At 37.4% G+C, this 26546-nt stretch overlaps 1 protein-coding gene across 1 annotated transcript in view; it reads right to left on the reverse strand.

Moving 5' to 3' along the window:
* Positions 1-26256, reverse strand: part of SEL1L3 (SEL1L family member 3) — a gene marked incomplete at both ends in the record, with an annotated part of 32436 nt that extends 6180 nt beyond the window's left edge. Inside the window, 19 exons of the mRNA XM_079306336.1 lie at positions 174-192; positions 547-637; positions 2847-2930; positions 3560-3687; positions 5214-5390; positions 6804-6866; positions 7926-8066; positions 8854-8973; positions 10093-10272; positions 11814-12025; positions 12447-12593; positions 13276-13408; positions 14013-14139; positions 15131-15186; positions 15934-16049; positions 17409-17530; positions 20331-20481; positions 22000-22567; positions 26119-26256. Coding sequence (XP_079162462.1) covers positions 174-192; positions 547-637; positions 2847-2930; positions 3560-3687; positions 5214-5390; positions 6804-6866; positions 7926-8066; positions 8854-8973; positions 10093-10272; positions 11814-12025; positions 12447-12593; positions 13276-13408; positions 14013-14139; positions 15131-15186; positions 15934-16049; positions 17409-17530; positions 20331-20481; positions 22000-22567; positions 26119-26256 — 2773 coding nt within the window. The remainder of the gene's footprint in view (positions 1-173; positions 193-546; positions 638-2846; positions 2931-3559; positions 3688-5213; positions 5391-6803; positions 6867-7925; positions 8067-8853; positions 8974-10092; positions 10273-11813; positions 12026-12446; positions 12594-13275; positions 13409-14012; positions 14140-15130; positions 15187-15933; positions 16050-17408; positions 17531-20330; positions 20482-21999; positions 22568-26118) is intronic.
* Positions 26257-26546: the final 290 nt, after the last annotated feature.

A 26546-nucleotide genomic window follows, 5' to 3' on the forward strand; every position in this document is an offset into this window, starting at 1 on the left:
AAAGCCTACTGCTTTTTTTTCTTAAACTTTGAGTCAACTGCTCAGACTCCGAAGTATCTAGCCATTCCTCAGGGCTTAGCTTTTTTATTTTATTTTATTAAAATTTAATCCATTTAATGCAATAAAAAGGAAAATTTCAGAAAACCTGTGCTGAAATACACCACTTTAATTACCTTTTCTCCCTTGATATTCCTATCAAAACACAAAGAAAAGCAAATGTACGATTAGAAATCATGTAGGAATTAATGTTCCCTCAACCTGCTTACTCACATAGAAGTTAAAATAAACACAGTTTTTGAAAGACAAAAAAAAAGTAAAATTAAAATTTAGAAAGAATTCCTTATACATACCAAATGATGGAGCATTGACTTGAGAAACAGAGAAATTGTAGTATCTCCAGACACAATCAGTTGCTAGGTATTTTCTTGCTAGGTCCTATAAAGGAAATAATTGATTCATTCATATCCCAGGTAAGAGACTAATGGAACATATTATTATTAACAAGGGCTCCTTTCAGGATAATGAGTTGTGAATTTGTTTACTTACTGGTCTTTCTTCACAGATGTGTGCTAAATTTGACTGTGACACTTCAATCCCAGTTTCAGCTGCTAAAATGTAATGCAGCAGAGCTTCATGCCTAATGTTAGACAAAATAAACTAGTGAAAAACCTTAAAAAAACAACATGCATTTTAGTTAAAGTCTAAAAAAACCCCAAAAGCAGTAAATAAATGTATGAAATAGCCTATGAGCAAAGTTTTGGTACATAGTTTAAGAGCAAAAGGCTGGGAAACTCATGCAACAGCGCCATATACAGGCAGTGCTTGGTGTAACCAGCCACCTGGATCTCAAGAATTTGCAGTCCTTACCCTCTTACATTGAAGCTACTGGCTCCAGTGTGTTTCTACTCTATGTGCCAGACTGATGGTAAAGAAGAACTGATACTAAGCCAAATTCTCTATTTAAATGTCTCAGATAGAACATTCTTCAAAAGAGTTTACTTAAAAAAAAAAATCTATAATTAACTTAGCTGTGTATATAGCTAATATTCATCTAAGTATTTCTTTGGTATGCTTTACTTTTCATTCATGTGACTTATTTTTTTCTTGTCTTAGATGGAGCTTTTTGAAAAAGGATTTGCCTCTCCTTATATTTGAGTCTATGAATAGAAAAACAGCCTCTGCCCCTCTAAGGACTTTATGCATCCCACTGACTGTAAAGCAAGTAGTAAAATTTAACATTGCATTTGCATTATAGGAATTCAGTATTCTGATACTAGAAAAGAGCATCACTCATATTCTCTGCCACTCATCTACTCTATATTATGAAGACTACACATTTAAAATGAAGAGGAAGACTTTCGAATCATGTATGTAGTTTTAAAATTCCAAGACAATTAAAAAACCCACTTGGTGTACTTTTTTCCTTCTGAAGTTTCCTACTAAAGAGCAGCACTACCAGTGATTTTCTCCACAACACAAAGGTAAAACCATGTTTCAAATGGCTTGTTTAACTGGAAGTACATATGGTCAAATACACACTTGACTTCAAGAGTTGCTGCTTAAGCAAAGCAACTTAAAATCAGAAAGCAGCTGTCCTTTCAGAACTACCAGGTATAACCTCCTGTTATCCAATTATTTCTGCATGATTACAAATTATTCCTTGTACTTGCCCTGTAAAAACATCTTGTACAAGAGAGACCTGGGACTACAGAAGGAATTCAGGGGAAAGCTGGGAAATTGGTTGATCCTTAAGTCTCAAAGGGCAACTAAGAAAATAAATTATATTTACACCCTTTAAATCAGTCTTTGAAGATCAAACTGCCATGACAGACAGATGTGTAAAACGTGTGTGCAAACAATGACTGAAGAACACATATTACTTGGAAGGAGTGGCAGCACAACACTTCACACCTATGCAATTTACACCCTGGAATCTCAATTAGGACTCCAGAAGGTTTTACCTCCCAGCTGTTGACCCAGGCTTACTGGAATCTTAATGCTCTACCTGTCATCTATCTGTGGACTGCAAAGTGAGCTGGGCAGAGTCACAGGCTTGTACAACAGAACACAATACAAAAATATCAACAATTTTTCAGTGTTCAAAAGGGGGCTCAAGTCTAAGAAGAAATGTCTGTGATGGACTGAGCAAAAAGACACTCCTAGAAATGGGTTACTCCAGAACAGTCCACTGACAGTTTCTTGTAGATCTCCTTAGCATGAAGCACTAATTCAGTACTTACAGGGGAAGCTGCAGTACTAAAGAGCTATTGTTTTAATCACATATGGCAGACTGATGTTTGCACACAAAATATCTGATGCTTATGCCTCAGAGGCTGCTAAGATGGAGCATTAACCTGGACACTATTTTGAAACCTCTTGACTGGCTTATTCAATATTATAGTCCCCTATTATACTTACACAAAAGACAATATTAACCATACACAGAAACCCAACAAATCTAATCCAGCAGCCAGACCTTTCATGACACAGAAATATACAGAAGAGAGAAGATAAAATATGAGATTTGTAGCAGAGATAATAGTAAAAGTGAAAGGTGTTCCTCTGGTTAATCCAGTGCATATTACACAAATATTATGGGATGAGAACCACAGTCAATACAACTACTTGTCACTACAAACTCCTTGTTTTTCACTTGATTCTGTCAGAATTGTTGAGTTATACTTAGGGTCAAGTCCTCCTTCTCTTTACATCCATGGATGTTTTGCAACTGATTTTTGTAGTGCTACTATGTTTTTTTTCTTAGAGGTGATAGCCCATTATTAATTATTTCATCTTGCTATAAACTAAATGAAAAATAGAAAATAAAGAGAACAGAAGAAACATACCATGAAAGTTCTAGATAAGCATTAAGAGCTTTTCTGATTACATGACCTAAGTAGCCATTCTTCTCTGCAATGTGTTTTGCCCAGCTGTGGAGTAGAACAAACAAAAAATGAAAGGTCATCCTCTAGTAAGGTTATCTCAACTCATGTAGACTCAAAGAACACAAAAGGATAGGGGATCACCATCTGACTTCTTCTGTAAGACAAACTATGGGATTTCACAGTAGTCACTGCATCAATCCTGTAATAACTGTGAGAACATGAAATCCATTCATCTCTGTAAGTGTATTAGAGATATCCTATGGTTTTTTTTCTCAGCAATGTTTTTTTAAGAAAACAAACAAGTTAATAGGTGGTATTTTTGATGCAAAATACTAATTCTACCACATCATGAGACTGATATTTCTTGAAAAAAAACCCCAAAATATGAGGCTTTGTTAGATACAACCTTTCAGAGCTGTTTGATACAATCTCTCCAAGTTATTCTGGAAAAAAAAAGTAATAGAAGCACTCAGTATCTCTTAAAATTATCAGTATCTACTGATCATCTAAATAACACACCTACTCATGAAGATCAAATACTACTGCAGAAGAACTTTTTGCCACAGAGGTACTGTGAAGTAAAGGTATTTAGGCCATGGACTTAAAAATCACCAATAATGAAAATAATCAGATTGGAAATATATTATCCTTTAAAAAATGGTCTCCTTACTTACATGACAGCTTTTTCTGGATCTCTGGGGAAGTCTTCCATATTCCCTGTGATGTAATACACAGAGCAGCGCAAAGTCCCTTCTATATGTCCTCCCTGGGCAGCTTTATAGAAATAGCGTGCAGCAACTGTCTGTGAAGAAACAAGACACAATTAGCAACTCTGCATTACTAATCTTTATTGGGATTTCTTCCTCAGGAGTCATTTCATCAAAGGAATAAAAATAGGTAGCTGGCTAATGAAGGCCAAGATAGTTTAACTACTTTTAATATACCAATATGAAATGAATTCTTTCTTCTAAATTTTTAATAGCTTAGGCTAGAAAAAATTTTGAAAAACATATATTCAGGTAATATATGGAACACCAAACAGAGAAGTGTTTAAATGTCTAACTAACACAAAAAAGTCTTGCATGCACTGAGAAAAGTAAAACTAGTTATTCACTAGTAGGAAGATTATTAAGGCACCCTGGAGAACAGAATTTTCCACTTGTGATGCCAAATGAAGGCTGTGGAGCAGCAGCAATTCCCTATATGCTCAGCAGACCACAACCACAGTGCTCAAATCTTTGAAACTGGTTTATAAAAGATAACACAGATTGAGTAAGCAGGGACAGAGCTACAGAAGTGGGAAGGCTGTGTGACTCCACATTTTACCCTCAGGAACAGTAATCTGTAAAGAAAACCAAACCAGCACACAACCCAAAATAATTTATTTCAGGAAATTTTTAACCATCAATAAATGCTTTCTGTTAGTGAGCATAGAATACACAGTCCTTCTTGCCATTGGCTTTGATGAATAAAGAAACCTGGGCACTTTTAGGTGTACTCTTATAATCAGTCCACTCTGAAATGTGTATTTTTGTCCCTGGAGAAGAAAAATGTGTTGCCCAGATGCACATATTGGTGAGCACTGCTGCTGTTGGCAGCAGAAATACTCATTGTCTGGACTATAACCAGATCTCAAAACTCAAAGGCCACAGCAGAAAAAGTTTTTAGCTCTAAGTATGAGGTCTGCTGGTGTTTATTACAGTCTACCTCACTATACTTTTGTTGCTGTTCATACACTACCAAGTTAATAAAGAAATATAAATAAAGCAGACCATTTGATTAGGGGAAAATTTATTCGGCACATATGTTAATGGGTTCTGTCACAGAACAACAAAATAAAATACTGCCATCTACCAGGAGTGTATCAAATAGTTGTATTTTCAAGTCTGGAAAGGAGGCCTCTCACTGTAATTCTGAGGCTCACAGAAGCCATATGAACGTAGCATGAGTTCAGGGACAAGGTTGTGCTACTTTCAGTTATTGTGGAATCCCTTCCCTATAAACTTTCCAATCCAAAACTGAGAACCCAAAAGGTCACATTATGTGAGAGCACATACTATCCCTCCTGGCTGCTGCCACTGGAAGGAGTAAAACTTGCACTTGTTTTGTTTCTAAATTAAAAGGACACAAACACACATATAATTTTGACTGAGATATTTGAGCAACATACTTCTCCCTAAGCTATCTGATTGAATGCCTCAGTAAAATCCCTCATGATAAAAGGTATCAAAATCCCACTTAGGGTGAACAGAACAATCTCAAGAATGAGGCAAAAACTTCTAAATTGGGCCTTAATGTAAGAAATAGTACCATTAAATATTTACTCACTTGATTTCTACCAGATACTCCAGGGTAAATCCCATCTAAATATAGGACACCAAGGTTGTATGATGCATCTGGATTTCCCAGTTCTTCAGCAATTAACCAATGTTTGGCTGCTTTTCTGTAGTCTCTTTTAAAATTGTGGTAATACCATCCTAATCCATTCACTGCCTGGGGCAAGCCCTAAGGGAAGAAGAGCAGACTTGGGTCACACATTTGATTCTGCTTTTTGTCACTTCTGGGACTAGTGACTATAAAGTTTTTTTTCCCCCCACTACTTTTCCCCGTGGCCTCGTATATAGAGTGAGGAATAAAACTCCAGTGTTCTACAGAGTCTCAGCCATGTGCTGACTCTCACATGTTGATAAAAGCAAACTCTGACTATTTTTCCCCTGTCTCCTCTTCAAAGTCAAACAGGGCGCTTATTCTTGTGAACTCCCAGAAATAGATTGACAGGATTAGCAATCAAAACCCCCACTTCTTTTAAACTAGAACATTTCTTTGAGAATAAACAGAAAGCAATGAACACAGAACTTGTAATGCTGCTTTCAAAATGCATTTCACCAACATCACACAGATCTGCTTAAGATATTGCCACTTGCTATTACCAAGTTGCATCTTTGCATCTTGGCTCAAGAGGAAAAAATCTTGAGACAGCTTTTATTTTTGTTGCAATGAGTCACCACTTCCTTGCATAAACTGGTGGATCATATGGGGCTGTAAGTATGCCAGCAGTGTTACTAACTTGCACATTAAAATGCAAAAGCCATTAAACTTTTCAATAATTATGGTGTTGTTTTGTATAGAAAATGTGCATTGGAATATAAGAAGTCAAGTGTCTGAATTGAAGGACATAAGGAAACTGATGTCTCTAGGAGTCTTCCAGGAAGCTGTTCCTCAAATCCTGAACCAAGGGAATTCTGATCACATCATAAAAGCCTCTCAGTTTATTTAAGCCTTTCCCAAATGGCAGTAGAACAGATAGGCTCACCGTGTTTCAAAGGAATCACAGAACTGGCACAAATATTTTCTGATGGTAGTCAGCAGTGAAGTTCTACTGTGAAAATCAGTAATTTAACTAATTCTGGTTCTGAGAGCTAGAAATGTATTCAAAGTCTAGCTGCTCTTCCATTTTTATTCTAAGGACCAGATCATGGCCTGGGTAACCTGGCTATCTTAGATCATTAAACAGAGTGAGGCTCCTCTGTCCTGTGGTGCCTGACAATGTTTCTCCCTACTATGGAAAAAAAAAACAGGACAGTTTAGGACATCCAGGTCTTCTCCCTTAATACTTAGGAATATGAGGCAAAAGCATATTCCTGGATCAAACACTCACTCTGCAAATCACTTAATTAACAGCAAGTTCCAAAAGATGTAAGTAGAGAGAATTCTTTTTCTTTCACAGAAATTTTAGCTGATTTTGAGTGGTCTAGTCTCCCAAATTGTGAAAATAAGGCTTTCACCATTCATGGTGATGACACTGGAGGAAGCAAGCAGTATTGACAACGAATTATGGTAACAGGCATTTTATATAAATCAGAGCTCATTGCTATTAGCACTTGGAACTACAATAATAAAATATTTACTGTATTTTACCTTGGCTGCTGCTTTCTTCATCAATTCCAATGCAAGTTTTACATTCTTTTTCACACCTTGACCCTAGGAAATGGATATGTGAAATAAACACTGTTTACAAATGCAGGGTGATAAAACTGACAAAAATTCCCTTATGCACATCCAAAATACTGATACTACTACTTACTAAGTGCCATTCAGCTTTAAACAGTTACAACAAAACAAGCAGCTTTGTGTTCATTCTTCTTTCACAGCTTTACAAAATCTCAGTGATTTGATCTAGAAACAACTATTTCAGTATATTCAAGTGATTTTTACAGGTAAATAATATCACAGATTTTTAACTTTGAGCAACTGAGGAAGCATGAATAGCATTCAAAGGGGCACAGGTTGTGCACAGTTTGGCAGTGGGTAAGAGCCCTCAGCTCTCCTGAAAAAGGATGTTGGAGTGTCTCTAGAGGAAATACACAGATATCATCCTTATGAGGTCCACATAAAAAAATTCTAGACACAGGTAAAACAGATTAGATGTGCTCAAAATCAACACAAGGAAAACCTAAGCAAGCATTCCCTACAGAAAATGAGAGGAAGACCTGACAGTTCCTCACCAATATTTCTAAGCTTTAGTGCTTGAATGTCTTATGGGTGACATCACTTAGCTGATACACTTCATTGACTCAGGTGAGGTCATGCTTCAGTTTAGCATCTTCTGTCTACTGCTGCAAGCAGGGAAAGACTAACTGCATGTTAATTTAATTCCAGCTAAAAACCACATTCTAATAAAGGGCATTCTAAGAGAGGATTAAATTTCTACCTACATCTCCACACCAAAGTCTATGCCTACTAGCTGGTTGAACTGTTGAGGTGACAAGACATGAGGAAAAATTAGGATCCACAATTTGGGTGGTATTTTGATCCTGAATATGGCTAGAAATAAAGTAACTAGACTGGTTTTAACTTGCTCTTTCTGAAATCTTTTATGCCTTTTTTGGTAAAAATCAACATTAACTTCATACCTATTGATTAATTTTCAGAGTAAATCTAAAAGCATTTGTATCCACTCTTACTGTCACTGCAGATAACTGAGAAACATCTTGTTAGAGGAACCATTATTTTGAAGTGAAAACATGAAATATGTCTTACCTTAAACAACACAATGGCGTAATCATATATTAACACTGGATCTTCTGTTTCTATTGCACCCTTCGCATACCATTCTATTGCAGCTTCAGGATTTTTTGCCACTCCTTGTTGGCCCCAAAACAGCATCTGAGCCAAACGTTGCTAAAAGAAAACAAACTGTAATGCTATATATGCTACTATTGAAACTGGAATTGCAGGAGAAGACTTTTGCAGGCTTAGATGCATTTCAAATGTGAGAAGAAACTAGTATACACCCTCCACAGTTTGAAAACAACTGGTTAACAGGAATATTCAAAGAGCTTTTCAGTGGTGGAATGTACTGATACTAACTCTACAGCAGGCTTATTTTTATAGCTGTCAGTATCATAGAAGTCTGGATTGATTTAAGTGCAGAGGTTAAGTAATAGACAGATTTGATGCATGTAAATGGCTTGGTATTACAATATATGACAGAATCATTAAGTTGGAAGAGACCTTCAAGATCATCAAGTTCAACCCATACCCTAACACCTCAACTAGACCATGGCACTGAGTGCCACATCCAGTCTTTTTTTAAACATATCCAGGGATGGTGACTCCACCACCTCCCCAAGCAGACCACCTTCCCAGTATTGCTACTGGTTTCAGATCAGCAGCAGTAATTGCAATGCAGCAAATACAAAGCCAGGGAAAAGGATCAGAGAAGGAGGTTGCCAAGACTTGAAGACTCTTTCCTGCTCCCTTTCACCATTGTTATGGCTTTTGCATGGTTACTGGATATTATTGAACAGAAATATGAGAAATAGTCCAGGCTCGGAAAAAAGAAGCAATTCTGGGTGGATGGAGAGAATGTCTATCTGCTCTCCTCTGCAACTTTCCTATGTGGTCTATAGAGGTACATTCTTGAGTGTGTCTAAAACCAAGAATGGGGAAATTTACTACTTTATACCTGTGCAGCTGCATTTCCTCTTGTTGCTTCATGTTTTAACCACATAAAGACATCACCATTTTCTTTTGTTTGAGCTTTTAGCAGTTCATCATCCATCAGTCTTATAGTTTCTACAAATGCCTAAAGAGTAGGTGAACAGAAAAAAATTAACTTCCACATGAATCCCACAATGAATTTCAGCATCTGCTACCAAAATGAAAATGCTGTCCATTTCCTATTTTTCCCTAAAAATTTACAATTAGTTCTGGATTTAAAATTCTCATCACTCCTCTGCTGGCCAGTGCATTAAGACCTACTCTTACATTCACTGTAAAAAACATTTACTGCTTTGTTCCAAAACTGTAATTCCATTCTACACTGGAAAGATATGCCAAGACACCAACAACTGAAAAAAGTCCCAAACCAACTTTTAGTTTTAAATGCACTTAAAAATTACAAGGAAGTAATTTTAAGTCTTTTAAGGCTTAACAATTTCTACAGAAATTGTTTTCAAGAGATTAAAAAAAGGCTGGCAAAAAGCTTCATGAAGACCTGATCCACAGCACTCTTATCTAGGCAAGTCTGCCAGTTTTTAGTTCTTCAGCAATTAAAATCTCTCTATTTTTGTACAATAATCATGCTTTCTGATAAGCCAGGATTCTAGCACTAACCTACCTCGACTATTCTTTACAAATAAAGTTGTGTTACCTCCTGTTTAGCAGCCTATTCTAAAATAATCATATTGTAAGTTTATCAGATAACTATTTTGCAACCAAGTCATTACATTTGATTATAGAAAAGGTTTAAGTATGGAGAGGACAATTCATCTTTTATGGGAACTTCATGATGTCTGTCTACTGAAACCACAGATCAGTTGCTTAATAAACACATGATATTATATTAATAATTAAAAACCTGAGTGAGGATTTAGGGGCCAAGAATAAGGCTTGGACTTTAATAAAAGACAGACTTGTGGACAATTCTGAGTTTTTGAGTCTGATTTTGATTTTCATTCCCCATTCCTAAGAAACACAGTAATGAATCTATATATAATGTGGGAGATTCTGTAACAATCATTGGATTATAGAATAATTTGGGCTGGAAGGGACTTTTAAAGACCATTTAGTCCAAAACCCCTGCCACACAAATCAGATGAGCTAATATGTATAAATCAACACATAAATCTTCTGGCCACATAATATAAATATGAAAAATAACTTGCACAGAAAACAAATTCAGATACACTTATAACTCTTTTACCTGTTCCCCTTTTATATTGTGTTGATCCAGGGATGTCTTTATTGCAATATTGCTGTAATAAGCATATGACAGCTCCAAATCAAGTGGATAGTTATTAATGCCTTGGTAATGTTTATAGCCAAGATTCATCACAGAAAGTCTCTCATTCCCCTGAGCACCAACCAAACTATACAGCAGTCCCTGGCAAAAATCAACAGACATAAACAAGAGTGAATTCACTGCACTTCTCACAAGTTCAGCACTTTGCAGGAGATTTACAGGGAACAGAATGTTTATATTGGTAGCTGATATACTAGCTATATAATGCAAACACAGTTACAGAAGCAAGCACAGCCATAAAGTAGTCAAAATGTCTTATGTTTGCACAGAAACACTTGAAAGAAAAACTAGGCTCTAAATACTTTTCAAGTATTGCATTTATTCTGTCATCATTAAGTGTGCAGCAATTTTTAGATGTCATTTTACTATGGTGTTGTTTATACTCTGACACATTTCATACTCAGTAGTGACTTAACTAGTCCCACGGATACCAACTGGAGTTTTCCCAATGAATTCTGTGGAAACATATGGAAGCTAACAAACAGCATTTGAAAATCTTACCCTAGGGATCTGTCAGGACTAGGAGGATGGAATCTGTGGCTGATAAGGTTTCAGCACAAATCTCCCTTGAGATACATGCTGATTTGTTTATGCACCACACAGTTGCCAAAAAAATATTTTCAACACTACTATTATTTTTCACCTGCACAGTAAGAAAACCAGTGGTGTCCCATCTGTGCTGGATATTAAATTGTTTCCTACACAACCTGAAGCAGATCTAATGATGAAATTACTTAGCCTCCATAATAGGTAATATGTACTCTTTAATGAGGGTATAGAAAATGTTCATTTTCCTGTTTACGGTTTCTTGTTTTTGAAGAATTGCAGGTGAGCTTTGTTTCTGATTGGCCTGTCAGGGGTTCTTCTGATTTAGAGCCCTGTAACCACAACAGACAGATCTGATATTCTATATGAGTGTTTTATATTATACTATTATATCAAAATAAAATATATATTGGCAATTTTAGTGTTGCCTTCTTCCCCTGACATATAAACACCTTCCTTTTATTTAACCTAGAACACACTGAAACATTTCAGTTATTTGCAACCTGCCTAAGTAGTCAGGAGTTCTCAAACTGCAGTTGCTCAGCTGAAGCATGGTCACTTTCCTACAAAAAAAACCTGTTCTACTTTGGTTAGCCTTGCTCATTTGACCATAATACTCAGTGTCACATTTTTGCACTGTCTAAAATCAAACTTCTTTCCTGATTGTAGAATGCAACCTTTCGTCTTTAGATTTGCCTGATCTAAGGCTTTTTTCTTACCTGCCTTCAAATGACTGTGGGTGACTCAAGAGCTCTTACTCAGGATCCTGACTCCACAGTGACTAGGAAATGCAGTATTTTCTATACTGTTCACTTTACTACCATTTTCAGGTCTTTACTGTATCACTGATTTCCTTGTTCTGCTTGAGCAGGATAAAGATTCCCACCATCAGGCCTTCATAAATATATTATTGCCATCAAGGTATTTATTAGTAGCTTTAATAGAGAATCCCTTCAACCACCACCTGGACCTGAGGGCCATTCCACTTTCTTTAATTCAATGGACCATCCCCTTTCTTAACTGTCTTTAAAGGTAATTAATTTCACAGACATGACAGAACATGTTAAATATAGTACCTTTACACGATCCACAGGCACACCAAGCCCTGTTTCAAATATAACTGCAAGGAAATAGGAAGCCTTATGGTATCCACAACAACTGGAATCCACCAGGAGAGGTACAGAGGAGCCCAAATTGCTGAGGCCATTGGCACTGGACAGGCCTTTCACAACCTTCTCAAATATCCTCTGGCCAACTTCTATAACTGTATCACTTCCATCCTCTACCACTAAAAATAAAATGTAGGACACACAGTTATTGTAAGAGTTAAAATTAGGAACCAATTTCCCTAGAAACTGAATAATAGATAAAATAATAGATTTTGTTATTTCTCAAGCTGAATTGTATTCTCAATGCAGACGAAATTCCTAGAGACACAAGGTATTATTGAATATGAAGAGTGAATAAAAATCCAGAAGACCATCTCAGAGTAACTAACTACTAAAAACACAAGGATATTTCTAATTCCTTCTACCTAATAAGCCATCCTTCCATCTGCAGCATATTGCAATACATAACCCACCTAGTACTCCTTTACTAAGTTAGCTAATATGAAACAAAATGTATAATACATTAAGTGAAATCATACTAAACTATATAATAAATATTGTTGAGAACAAAGAACAATTTTAAAAAAGACACATGATTACCATCTGGACTACTGAAATCCATCTCTTGTAACAGTTTGAACAAAGTGTGGTACTTTTCCCTGAGCTCTTTTCCCCACATGAAAGCATCACATTTCGACTTTTCTCCATATTTGTGCATCAGCTCCAAATAATAGCTTTCATAGTAACCTAGAGAAAAAAACATATTTAAGACATAAAAGCTGACTTTTTGGTCTTGAAAACAAGTTTCTGACAGAAAAAAAAAAAAAAAAAAGAATTCTAGTAAACTAAAAATTCATGGACAAGATGAGCACACCCTTAACGCAAAGCTAAAAAATCACCCAGGCAGCACAGGCCTCTTACAAATACATTTAGATTTCTTCTTGCATGCTCTGGTCACAACACATTCAATCAAATTCAAATAAGAAATATAAGCTAGTTTTCAGCAGTCATTCTCCTCTCACCAAAGTGGACACTTTGGTAGAAACCTGTTGATTTCTGAACATTAAGCAACTGTGGCAGGAACATTCTAGCAAAATCCACCCATTTTCCTTCAGGGTCATTTTGAAAATGAAATGGAAGAAAAGCAATTGAAAGCTTGAGAGCATTTCTTTGTCCCTTTATGTGCCTGTCTTATTAGAGAAGACATATCAAGATGATTTAAGTGTTTATTCCAAGACACAAAATATTTTCAAGGACAAAACCCTAATTCTAGCCACCTAGCTAATGAGACTACACTCTTCAAATTGCATTTTCTTGTTATGACTAAATTTAATTTTACTTCTGATGATCAATATCCAGACTGTTAAAGGAAAAAAAACAGATCTCCAAAGATGTGAGTTTAAAATTCATGTCATAAATCAACACTTACAACTTCTGTGGGTTTTTTCGCCTTGCTTTACAATATATCTGTAATCATAAACTATTTCTTGAATGTCCATACATCTCTCATAGTAAAGTTCAATTTGTTCCACTGTGTCTTTGTCATGAAGAGGATTAGAAATCTGTAAAAAGGCAAATGATGGATGGATAAATGGCATTCCTGGTATCTGCTGCTGTGTACTGTCAGCTAGAAAGATTTATTGCACACAAACAAAAGGGAACAGATTGTTCACTATAATCAGCTTATCTGGCACCTCATCTGGCATCATAATAATATGTCAGACAACCTGATACTGGCCACAGTAGACCACTGTCTACTTAAATGGTCAGCATAATCCAAAAATCACAGATAAATTTCTAAAACTGACCAAATCCATGCGATTTTTACCTCAGTTTTATCAAAACCATAGATTAATCAAATGTATCCAACACTGTATCATCAGAAACTTTGGGAACAAAGCAATACTGAAAATATGTCCTTATTAAATATAGATTTACAAAGACTGTTTTATACACTCACTTCCCAAAGTATTATCTCTTAACATTTGAAAAGGTAATTAATATTACTAGATTTCAAAGGAAATTATCATATTTGACATATGTTCCCAGATATGATTGTGCTTCATAGCTAGTTTATGACTTGATGAGCACTCCATCTGAAAAAATAAAATATAGTCGTAGCTGGCTGCTAATATTTCAACATTTCCAAGTAGTGCTTTTGCTCACCTGTTCTGTTTCCAACACATTGAGGCGATAGTATTTCACAGGTCCAAAGAATGCTTCAATACCATTTACATATCCACTGCCTCCAAGAACAAAGTATCCAGCAGTGTCATCATAATAGAAATCTTCCCTAAAACTTGAGAACATGAAAGAGAAGTAAGCTGACTATCTAGAGGTACTGTGAAAGAAGAAAGAGAAATTAGTATTTCTAAGAATTTCTGCAACTGAGTCTTCAGTTTATTGCAAGCATCTTTTTCTTTCATCATTTGTTTACTCCCAAAATCTCTGCAATTTAGTGTAATAAATTAAGGAGTAAATTTACAAATTTGTTGTCTACAAACACATTAAACCAGCAGGGTGCTTTATTTTTCTGACTTGTAAGTATCTTTTGATATTTTATGTATCTTTACTCAACCTCAATTTTTTTCAGTTTCACTTTTCCCATTCACTTTTCTAAAATCAGCATACGAAAATTTAAGTTACTTGTCTCCTAGAATTATCATCTGCAACTTATCAATTTCTGGATTTAAAGCATAGCAGAGAATGAAGAATCCTGAAGTCTGCCATGCAGTTCATTGTTAGGTAGTTCCCTTATTAACAGCGGCATTTTTAAATTACTTGCACAAGAAAGAGTCCATCTTAAGTTATAGTGTAAGAAAACAACTAAAAATCCATTTTAAAAAATATTCAGTTCCTTAGAATAAAGGACATAGCATGAATATTTTTGGTAGTGATTTTGCTCTCTAATTAAGCAAGGCAAGTAACAATTTCCCTGATGAAATACTACCTCTCACAGCAACAGTAAAACTAAACTCCAGTAAGGCCAAAAGTTCATTTGAAGACTGATCTTAATACCACTGACCTGTCAATCAGTTTCTAGTGAAGGTTATCAGACTCTAGTACTAGACCATGTGCCAGATTAACTCATGGCATTAACAAAAATATTCAGCTTGTGCTTAATGTAAGCACAGTAAAGCAAACTGGTTTTGAAAGCATAGTGTAGAAAAAGACCACTGACATTTTCAAAATCAGTTAGAATCTCAGTGTGCTATCCTTCTCCCATTCTCTGTATCTGAACATATGCACACATAGTACTCCACAAAGGGGAAAATGCTGCTTACGTAAAAGATTGGTGATGATGTCTTTTCAAATTCTTCCCGACACTGCTTACTTCAATCTAAAAGAACACAAAATATTAATTAGAATAAAATAAATGTTATAGGGTACATTTATTAGCGTCAAGTTGCTCCAGGGTACGTTTGAATTGGATGTTAGGAAATATTTCTTCATGAGCAGGTTGCCCATGTTAACTGTGGAGTCGCCATCCCTGGAAGTGTTCAGGAAACAAGCGGATGTGGCACTCAGTGCTGTGGTTTTAATTGATATGGTGGTGTTAGGTCAAAGGTTCGACGCGATAATCTTTGAGGTCTTTTCCAGCCTTAATGATTCAATGATTCCTGTTGATCCACAGCCCAAAGTCCTTCTCCCCAGGGCTGTTCTCAATCTACTCTCTGCCCAGCCTATGCTTGTGCTTGGGATTCCCCTGATCCAGGTGCAACACCTCACACTTGGACTTGTTGAACATCACAAGATTCACATGGGCCCGCCTCTCAAGCCTGTCCAGGTCCATCTGGATGGCATCCATTCCCTCCAGCATCTTCACTAAACCACACAGCTTGGTGTCATTACAAAACTTGCTGAGGGTGCACTCAATCCCACTCAATCAATCAAAGTTGATTTCCCAAAGCTGGATGATCTAAACATTCCCTCACAACTTCTCGGTTTAGATTTTTCATTCTTTTGCTATGTGAGCATGTACAATTTACAGTATTTCTTTCAGCCTCTGCTACTACAGAGTTTGTCAGAGGCATAATCAAATTACACAGATGTCAGCCTTGATCCTGTAATTCAGTAGCAAGAATACCTGTCCACCCTTAAAGGAGAGATCCAGTCGAAACCACTGCTTCAGAGGAAGGCTGAAGCTAGTTTTCACTGCAAGATCATCCCCTCTCATAAGGTGCATCTGAATATGCACATAACCTGAGAGCAAAAAAGGAAGAAAAAGAAAATAAACACCACAGAAGCATTAACAGTAAGAATGGGTTTACTAATGCGTTGTTCACAGTGATTCTGTCATCTTCATCCTCTCCATCAGCAAGGACAGAAATCTGGGCACTCACCAAGCCATACATCAGCTCTCAGAGTCCCACAGACAGTGCCCCACATTTCAGTTACACATCTCAGATGCTGATGCTCAGGCTCCCACATGAAACCACAGACTGAAAACCAGGGTTAAACAGACTGTTTAAACCTAAGGCAAACAGGGAGGCTGTCACAGTTGATCTCAAACATCAGAAAGCAGTTGTGACTTGCAGTAAACAGCAGAAGGGACCAGTAAATAATGGCATCTGCTCAGCACTCAACTGGTGGCATGTGACTGTAATGATCAAGTATAAGATGACTCTACCCTCCACTTCTTGGACCTGCAGAAGCTACATGCACAATCTGAGCTTTTAAAACCAGAAGAGCCTATTATGATAACCTAGGCTAACACTGACAATAAAATTGGTCAAAAAACCTCATCAAGTAAACCTCATATTAAGCTGATGAGTTCCATTTTTATTTATTTTTTTTGTTCCTCAATGAAAAGTATCCAGTTTATAATGGAAAAATTAATTATCAAAATTGGCTACATGACAGAGAAAATGAAAATGACAAAAATAACAGAGAGGAAGAGACCAGTGTCAAACTTGCAAAGAAGAAAAAAAAAATGGTATTATGAGAAAGCCAGGTGTGCACTTTTAAAACTCTGCATGCTTATTTCCTCTGTGAGCCTGCCATCCAGCTCACAGCCCACTTCTGACAAGAACAGACCCCTGCTGTAAGTCTTGCCAGACTAAGACAGTCCTATCTCTTAGGTTTCTTCTGGATCAGGGAAACAAACTGATTCTTGAACACTGCAGTGTAGGCAAGACCTTGAATGACTTTGACTTTTTCTGAGGCTACTTCAAATTACCAAAAAAAAATTATAAAAAATTGTCATGTTGTATATATATACAGGAATTAAGATCAATTTAAAATAACATTTCAGTAATAATAAGAAAGCTTGTTCTTTGAGGTAAGACTGTTTAATCTCAGTGTATGTTCCTGGCTAATCTTCAGACAAAGCACCATTTCCTGAAGTTAGCCAAGACTAGATGCTATGCAACTATTCAGTTTTCTCCTGTTAATTTACTAGCTGCTTTCCTATTGAGACACTACAGTCAAAAAGAAGCATTTTGCAAGGGAATAATTTCACAAAATAGGTCTGATAATATATTTTTATAAATGTTTTCCTAGGCATGGATTGATAATGACTGTATTAGACCTCTTCTGAAAGCCATTAATAATATCCCTTACCTTCCTCATTTAGAAACACAGCAGGAGTACCATACATTTCTTTTGAATCAATAAAGTAGAGTATACCACACAGATCCTTTTCACAGTGATGGAGTAGATATAGCCAGATTGAAACGGTGAACCTGTATGAGCAAAAGCAAAGAAAAAATTCCTGCTGATGAGAAAGCTGTCTATATAATTTGAAAAACATGCATTTCACTTTAATTTAGCAAACCTGTGTCACACATGTAATCTTCAGAATAGAACACATCCTCTGCAGCAAAAACCTTCAGAAAAACCACACTTATGTCTCTTGGATGTTTGATCTCTAACCACAGACTCCTGTGGTAACAACAGGAGAAGAGAATAAGGAAGTGTTATCTGAATCCATTCCAGAATGCCAGATCAGAGCTACTTCCAGATCCTACATCAGCAAGGAACTGAAAACACAACCGAGACAAAATGGAGCCAACCTCCTACACACAGACTACAGTACCCAATCCCCAGATTCATGGTCTTGTCATCTTGATTGTCAAAGCCACTAACAATTATGAGCTCTGTCATCTATACTAAAAGTGAACTGTGAAAAGGTGCTTGGGAGAAGCAGTTAGAAACGAGTCCATCATCTGGACAGCACAGATAGGTGTGAATAGCTGTCACAGAAGTATCACAGGATAAATAAAGGTGGAGCCTCTGCAAACTATGGAACAGTGCAAAATAAAAAAATCAAACATCAACAGCACTATGTATTCAGAAATTTCTCTTCAAACATTGCTGAGGCACTAAAAGCAGAATTTATACCACAATGTCTAATTTTAAGGAGTTCATCTGTGCCAGACTAAATCTGCTTCCATGCTCTTAACAGAAATTTGATCACTTATTTCTGTAACATTGCCACAGCAGTTAGGTCAATGCTGAATGACTTTGTAAATTGTACCTCCAATGTACAATTCAGCAAAACATCATAATTATTATCATATCTGATGAAATAGTTCACTTTTCTTAGTGACTTTTAGAAAGAGATAGTAAGTTTTTGCATTTCTATACTTAATAAAAATGGTCAATATTTGTTTATAATACTTTAGGATTGGATCAGCTTGCCTTGCTTCTCTCTGAAAAAATTGCTTACCATGACTACTTTCTATCTTTTCCTAAACTTAAACCACAGTAGGTCTGAAAGCCTAATACCTGCTCTCCTGCTTTATAAAAAATGCAAGGGTAGTTAAGTTTTCCCTAATGGAAACTATACCTTAAGCACTAGTAACACCATTTTCTCCAGAGATGTACATGGGTGAGTTAGAAAGGTCTGTAAAGGACAATCACTTGTTTATTGATTGTTAGGACCTACAAGCAAACACAGAAATGCTTCTAGAACCTAGCTTCTAGAAATGCTGCTCATGTGTTCATATACTGCCCTTTTCAACTTTCATCTCTGCCAATACAGTAAACTCAAATGCCTCAGTCTCCATTTAATCCTTGATTGCCAGTCTGAGACTGTGTTTGTTCTGGACACATTTCTTGGGACAGAGTTTGGGACAATGCTTACTCATTTCATATCCCCATTGCTGCAGAATGCCAAACAGCATGAGCAGTCCCTTACACTCCCAGCCAGTCCTTGCTGAAGGCTCTCCAGAATGAGTTATGTATCTCAGGCTCTCTTTCTTTACAAATCTCTGACTGAAACCAAACAAGAAACCTAGTTAGACATATCTACTTCTTTAGTACAGTGGGGAATCACTGCTCACATAGATGGAACTGAAAAAGAACTGAAGAGTTCTCTTCCTCTTCCTAACAGAACTACCCCATGCTGTCATACAACCACAACACACACTGAAGACATCAGCTGAAGGCAAGAAATATGTGGAGCAGATACAAAGATGCATAAATTCATGCCATATACTCTAAACCAGAGCTTGAGTGCCTCATTGCCAGAAGCAGAATGCAACTGTGTTGGTGGGCAAAGAGAATCAGGCTGTCAGCCATCCAGAAGAGATTAGGAGCTAAAAATTGCTCTGTATTCATGGCTTCAGTTATGGTTTGAGAGCTACTACATTGCATGTGTCCAAGTTTAGCATGCAACCTGTGCTCTCTGGCAGGTCTTCTTGGCACTCTACTTGCGACCACAGGCCAAATGCAAACCTGCAGGCAAGTTCCAGTTCCTGCAATCATTTCCTACTTTTGTAATAATGTTGCCAGGGCGAGAGCATCTGGTGGAAGGGAGGTATATGTCTTTTCCCCTGAAGTTGCAAAATATGACTGGAGAGTCATGACATTTTTGGGAAGGGGGACCAGAGCAGAGCAAGATGACCCTGCAAGAGCGATTCCTCTGTAACTCTGTAATAATGTGCAGGGGCTAAGGAACTGCACTCCTGTCTATATAGGAGGGTCTACACAGCAATGGTAGAAGGAAATGGAGTGAGCTCAAGCTGGAAGACTTATCTAGGCAGAGGACTCTATCAATAAGGGCTTGTCAGGTGCAAAATAAACTAGAGTGCAAATTTATAGGGATAAAGCTGCTTCATGCTGCTTGCCCTTGCAAGAGATCCTACTCTGCTCTTGGTCTGCAAACAATGTTAGAAATGCAGATCTGCTTGTAATGCAGAAAACCCCAGGCTAGTTAGTCATGAGACAGCAGTCTTATCATGATGGCAGGTAATGCTAACCCACCCTCCTAACTAGGGTACCTGACCCATTCAAACACCTTCTACTGGCATCTCTGGCACAGCACTGCACTAACACATACTGTAAGTATCTTCCTGAGGTTCAGCTTAAGCTTGTCCAAAACTAGAATCAGAAGGAACTGCTAACTAGGCTCCTTTTGCATCTTTTCCCCAATTAGTAGGAAGTATGCCTTTAATTTATGATATAGCCCAAGAGTTTAAGTACATTCTATAGCGTTCAAAAACCAAATATTGCCCCATGCAGTTACTTGCCTATACTTACATGGGATAATCAATCTGATGTTGTCTGACTGTCTCAAGTTCTTTGTTTTCAAACTGTTCAAATTTCTTCACAATTCCTGTTTTTTCCCCACTGGAAGCGTAGATGAAGTCGAGAACCTGGACACCATCTGCAAAATACAACCTTTCTAAATCTGACAGACAGAAAGCATAGAAACTAATCAATTAACTCACATTCCTACAGTCAAACATTTAAATCACACAACAGATCAAAAGTTAACACAAACTCTCAATAAGTCCTTATATACAAGCTCACTTGCTGCTGTTAAATATATTACAGTATTGGACCAAATAACTCACAAAAAGTGAAATTCTTTCCAGATGGAATTAGAAGCAGGGGAAGAACAGACTTATTTAAATCTAAGATACTTAAAGAACCAGTCAGTAAACAAGAAATCTTTAATTTATGTTATTCACTTAAATCTCATCCTAGCCTTGGTTACGCCTAAGTGACATTTCTCCACATCTCTTTGACTTGCTCTCCATTTGTGCTTCAATATATTATACACATGCATAGATACCAATTCTATTCTTAACTAATATGGATAATCCTGTAATAAAATTGATAAAGCTGTGTGTCCTAAAAAACAGGAGAAAAATCTTCAATGTCATGACATATCATCAGCTTGCCTAGAGAAAATCAAAAATCAATCAAGCAATCAACAAAATAAACCAAAACCTGAGCAATTTGTTACAATGTTATTTTAAGAAACAAAATTCGAATATTTCCTCCTACTGTCCATTAAACTGATTTAATCAGTAACAGAAATAGATAATACAGCCAATAAGATATTTCACAGTGTTGTCAGATATTACATGCTGTCTCCAACAAGTATTTTAGAAAGCCCATAAAGGAAGTAGGATGTTCCCTGTTCCTCTTCAGAAAATGTACATGCCAATGTAATGAAAATAAATAACACAAATACCATAATGGGATTTTCTCAGAGAGAACCATTTAGAAACAAATGTTCTTTTTCCTTCTAGTGTTCTGCTTTGAGAATGTATTGAGAGCAAAAGAATTGTCAGCAAGTATAAAGCTAGAGATAGGCAGGGAGAAAAAAAAGAACTCAAAAAGTCTAGAAAGAAAAGTTGTTTCAGTAATCTATACAGTTGGCAAGACACGATTTTTTATTTAAAACTACTGCTTTTTTTTCCCTAAAATGCCTGTTCATAATGGTTCTGGGGGGAAAAAAAAGAGGTGCTATAAAGCTCACTAAAAAGACTTGAAAATATGTTTCTGAATGTGAGTCCATCATCCTAAGCAGAAAGAGAACACTTGTGTGAGGATTATGTGTGCATGAACTGCAGAATTGATTCTGAAATAATATAGTAAGGGACTGAACAACTCTGTCTGAAGATGAAGTAATGATGTCCACTGACTTTGGTGAGTTCTGACTAAAATTATTTGAATACACTTAGAAAATAGGGAGTGAGGTTGCCACCAACTTCCAGGCTGGTTGCAATGAAACAATCTGAAGAGCAGGATGGCTTCAGCAACTTGCAACTCTAACCTCACAGTTATGGAGATTACATGTTCAACAACACTTCCCAAATAAACCACTGTATGTAACATTTACTATTTATTACCAGTAAGCAGCTTACCAGAGATGTTATTTGTTCCCTTGGGGAAAAAAAAGTGACATTGCACCTACCACTTTCATGAGGGCACTGAGGTATCCTATTGGCCTGGAGCATCCACAAATAGTCAGCACCCCACTGAAGACAAACTTTGTGGTCCTTATAAGGCCGTTCAAAAGGTGGAACTGCCTCTAAAAATGTGTAATTCTTGGCCACTGCAGCCTGGTAGTCTTCATTCTGCTCATCATCATAGTTGCTAGCTGATTTGTGACTAATCCACGCATACAGTATCACACTGTGCACTATTATTGAGTTTCTGAGGATATAATCATCTCTGTAAACCATGATGCTTGGAAATTTCAAGTGTACTTGTCGAGTTCTGCTAACATAAAGGTTCTTCTCATCCTTCCATCTCCTTCTATACACTGGTACACCAGTCCTGAACTCAGAGGAAGCTACTGCTTCCAAACTGACAATACAAGGCTTAGAACATAAGTACTGAACTGAAACCTCAGAATTGTTAAGAACTTTCTTTTCTAAAATATTTAAATAGATAAAGTCTGCATAATCCATATTCTTCTGAAACTGTGGAGTAACTGCTGTTGTTTGTAGTGTCTCCTTTCCAAAGGACAGCACAAAGTTCTGGAAGAAAACCCAAAACACAAACATGTTAACCAGATAATCTAAGACTATGTGATTACTCCTATGCTTACAGTAATAACAGAACACTGCATCAGCATGTTTATATACCATACTTAAACTCCAAAATATAAGGTTTCCTTTACCCAGCAAGAAGACATGGATTACTGGAGAGCCACCATCATTTTAATGGTAACAACTGCCCTACATCAAGGCCTCAAAGTTACACATGCTTCTACAAACAAACTGTATTTACAGGGTGTATCCTTCAGCCCTCATGCAAGTGGAATCCAGTAAGATAGCAACTTCCACGTCACACTATTTAAACATGCTTCTAGGATCAGGCCTAAGGAGTGTACCTGAAAATGTACTGGCATATATTCATTGTTTGCTAGAATTGCCACAGCCTGATGTTTCTCTATCTTCTTAAAAAGTTAGCTGATTTTGTTACCTGTCATGCAGGACAAAAAAACAACAAAGGTTTTCCTGAGAATTAATTAATATTCGTGAAATGTTTCATTTTTGACATGTTCCTATCCTGAAGATGGACTTGGAAATCTGAGCAGCAAGATCAGCAGGCAGAATTTGCTCAGCTTTTGCTCTTCACAGCTATGTAGATTACGCATAGTTTGAGAGTGAGTGCCTGGACATACAACAGCATTATCCTCCATGCTGAAGTTCTTGTCTCTAAGGCTTCAACCAGCTTCTTTTCTTTCTGCCCTGCAGTCAGCATCCAGCTTGATGCACTGCCAAGGATACTGGGGATTACTCAGCTCTGAGGACTGCTACCAGCATAGCAGTTCCAGGTCCCCTGGTCTGGCTAAAACACTCAGAATTGTCACTTAGGATTACCAGGGAAGATGGTCATTAAGACTGCTCAAAATGAGAGCTGTCAATCTGTCTTGGGTAACTTTTAACTTTGCTAAGATTAAATTAAAAAAAACAAAATTTATCTTGGATTGATCCATTTTTCACTGTGTTTTTCAAAATATTTAAATGGCTTGGCCTAGCTATTAGCACATTTCTAATCACAGAAATTATGTGCTGTGCACCTGGAAGACTAGACCTTGCCTGCAATTCAATACAGGGATCAGTAAAAGTCCCCAGTGATAAACTATTTTGCTTTTTATCTCAAGAATATGTTGACACTCTTTTAAGACTACACTTAAAAAAGTGTAAAAACATCAAGCCAGTAAGACGTGTGAAGGTGTAAATATTAGGAAAAGTCAGAACTAAGTCCTATACTACTTTCTTGTTCCTACAGAGGAAGATTTTTGGATTTTTTTTATTATCTGTGATCAAATGCTATTTTTCCCCGGTTCCCTGCCTCCCAAGAGGTGCAAAAGAGCTCAAGGGCTGTTAGTGGAACACAACTATGCATGGAGGTGCTGTTTACTTCAAGATCTTGACTTTATTAAGGGCAGACACTGGAAGACATAACTGAATGAGGGAACTTTTTGGATGAAAAAAAGATATCATTGCAAGCAGATGGGCAATTTTGCTCTAGTTCACTAGATTTATTTAGTGTTCCTAGGAAACTTCTCACTTAAACCACTTTCCATACTGCAACCAAATGCTCTTTATCCTCCTGTATCCAACAGAAGACACTGCAAGCAAGATGTGCAGTGATGCTGAACATAAACACATGTAGTCACCAAAATATACACCTTGAACAAATAAAATGCTAAAAAAACATAAAACACTATGCAACTCAGTATTTTGGCTTTCTACAACAGCGAGGCTCATCAGAGTGACAGCCTTCCTCTCTGTCTTATTTCCCACTCCACAAAATGTGTATTGGTTAGAGCCTGGTGCTAATAATGCCAAGATTGTGGGTTTATCCCTTTATGGGCTGTTCACTTAAAGAGTTGGACTCAGTGATCCTTGTGGGTCCCTTCCACCTCAGAATATTCTGTGATTTTCTGATATTGTTGAAACTATGCAAACTGAAGGGGATAAAAAAGGAATAGCAATAGAAGGTTGGTGTCCATTGAAACACATGGTATGGTGTCTACCATATGCTGGAATAACATACATACACAAATACTTAGATAAAAGCTAATGAGAGAGCCTTGATTTCAGTACTAATTTGAATACCTTTCAGAGTTTGACTTGACAAGCTTCTTTTACATTTCCAACACAATTCTTCTTTGGTTTAAATGCTTTCAAAAACATTAAAAGCCCATAGCAGCAGCAACAAATTATCCCAAATCTCTTGTACTTGATGATTATAGTTCATATTTCTTGATCTTATAATAAGGAGTACTTGCAAGTAGCTTAATCTCTGTGATATGGGGGCTGTGTCACGAGGAAGGTAGTAATATACTATGAACACAATGCCATGTGGTCATCACAAGATGCAGAAGTCTACCAGGTAGATACTACAAAGCATAGGGGTGCTAATGTGTGCTTACCACACACACACACTTACTGTCAAAACACACACAGCCAGCACTCAATTTTCTCAGTGGTTATCCAATACAGAGAGATGGAAACTAGACTCCAGTAAAGACAGCTTGGTCTGGCACAGTTGATTAACAAAGATGCAGCATGTATGAATATGTTAATCTGATTTCCAGTGAATGGCAGAAACTTTGTGGTGGGGATCCCAAAGAAGTAACTCCGAAACCCAAAGCCAGTTCTTTGTAGAACAATTTCCATGATGTCCCTAGAGTACTTAAGCACAATGCAACACATTTGCAGATGCCTAAGTTTAGCTACAGCTCTGCTGAGCTAGTGCCTTTCCCGTAGTGCCTGATCTGCTAAATGGCTCTGCCTTTTACTTTGCATTCTTTGGTCCCTGGGTATTACTCAGTATTAATGTGCTGCCAAAATGCATAAAGTGCATTTGAGTCTGCTGTTGCATCCCACCTAACACACCCTTCTGGAGGCTCATCCAGTAAACAGGTGGAACAAAGAACCCTGATAAACCCCACGGTGATGGAGGCCTGGCACAGACTGCACACCATAAACTTCCAGACCATGGCTGAGTCTCTGATACTACTTGGTTGCCACTACACAGTGCATAGAGAGTGCATCATCTAAATGCTCCTACTTGGTGAGGAAGCATCTTCCCTTCCTGTAATATCAGACAAGGCAGAGTTAAATCTGCATCACCCCTGACATAAAACAAGGATGAAAAGATTACACATGGAATGTGATTATGAGACTTAAATATAAAAGTTCCAGCACACTAAAGGGGCCAGATACATCAATTCAAAATATTATCATGAACTAGGCAAAGTTCAACAAGACAGACAAAGGCTTTGTTGTGTGGGGCAACTTAGCCATTAAAGCTGTAAATGTTTTTGGTTTTTTTCTTTACTTAAATTCTGCTGAATCTGAATGCATTAGCCCAAGTCATCCCATCAAATCTTGGGACAGAAATCAATATGGGAGGCAAACACTGCAAGCATTAGGAAACTGAGCATTTTCAGTAGTGTAATAATACAGAAATGATTGAGTAAGTATTCTTTCATTTGCTGGAGATCTAAACAGGACCCTCCACGAGTTCAGCCCTGCAGAAATTCCACACAGTCCTATGAAACCCGCACCTGTTTGCACAAAACCTGAAGATAACCGCAGCCCTTCACCTGCAAATGCCCAACACGTCGCGCTACATTTTGAGATGCGTGAAAAGAAGACATGACAAAAAGAGGGGTTGATCTGCTGCTCTCCATCAGCACCAACATGGCACAGACACACAGAGACTTTGACAAGAGCTTATGCTTAGCAGCAAAAAAGATTAAAAAGTAGTTTAGTAAATGGCCCTAAAACACGGTTGTTTCCATACGCCAGTGCAGCACTATGCTCAGTCGTACATCTGTAAGCAGATGTCAAAGGCCTCCCGCTCTTTGCACTCTAGAAGTTTATCGTCACCCAGGGCAGAAAGCTGAGCACTTGCAGGTGACGGCTCGGCGTCCCTCGGTTCAGCACGACCCTGGGGGCTGGGAGGGGGCGCGGAGCCGGGCCGGACAGCGGG

Source organism: Erithacus rubecula, assembly GCF_903797595.1.
Source record: "Erithacus rubecula genome assembly, chromosome: 5".
Lineage (NCBI taxonomy): Eukaryota > Metazoa > Chordata > Aves > Passeriformes > Muscicapidae > Erithacus > Erithacus rubecula.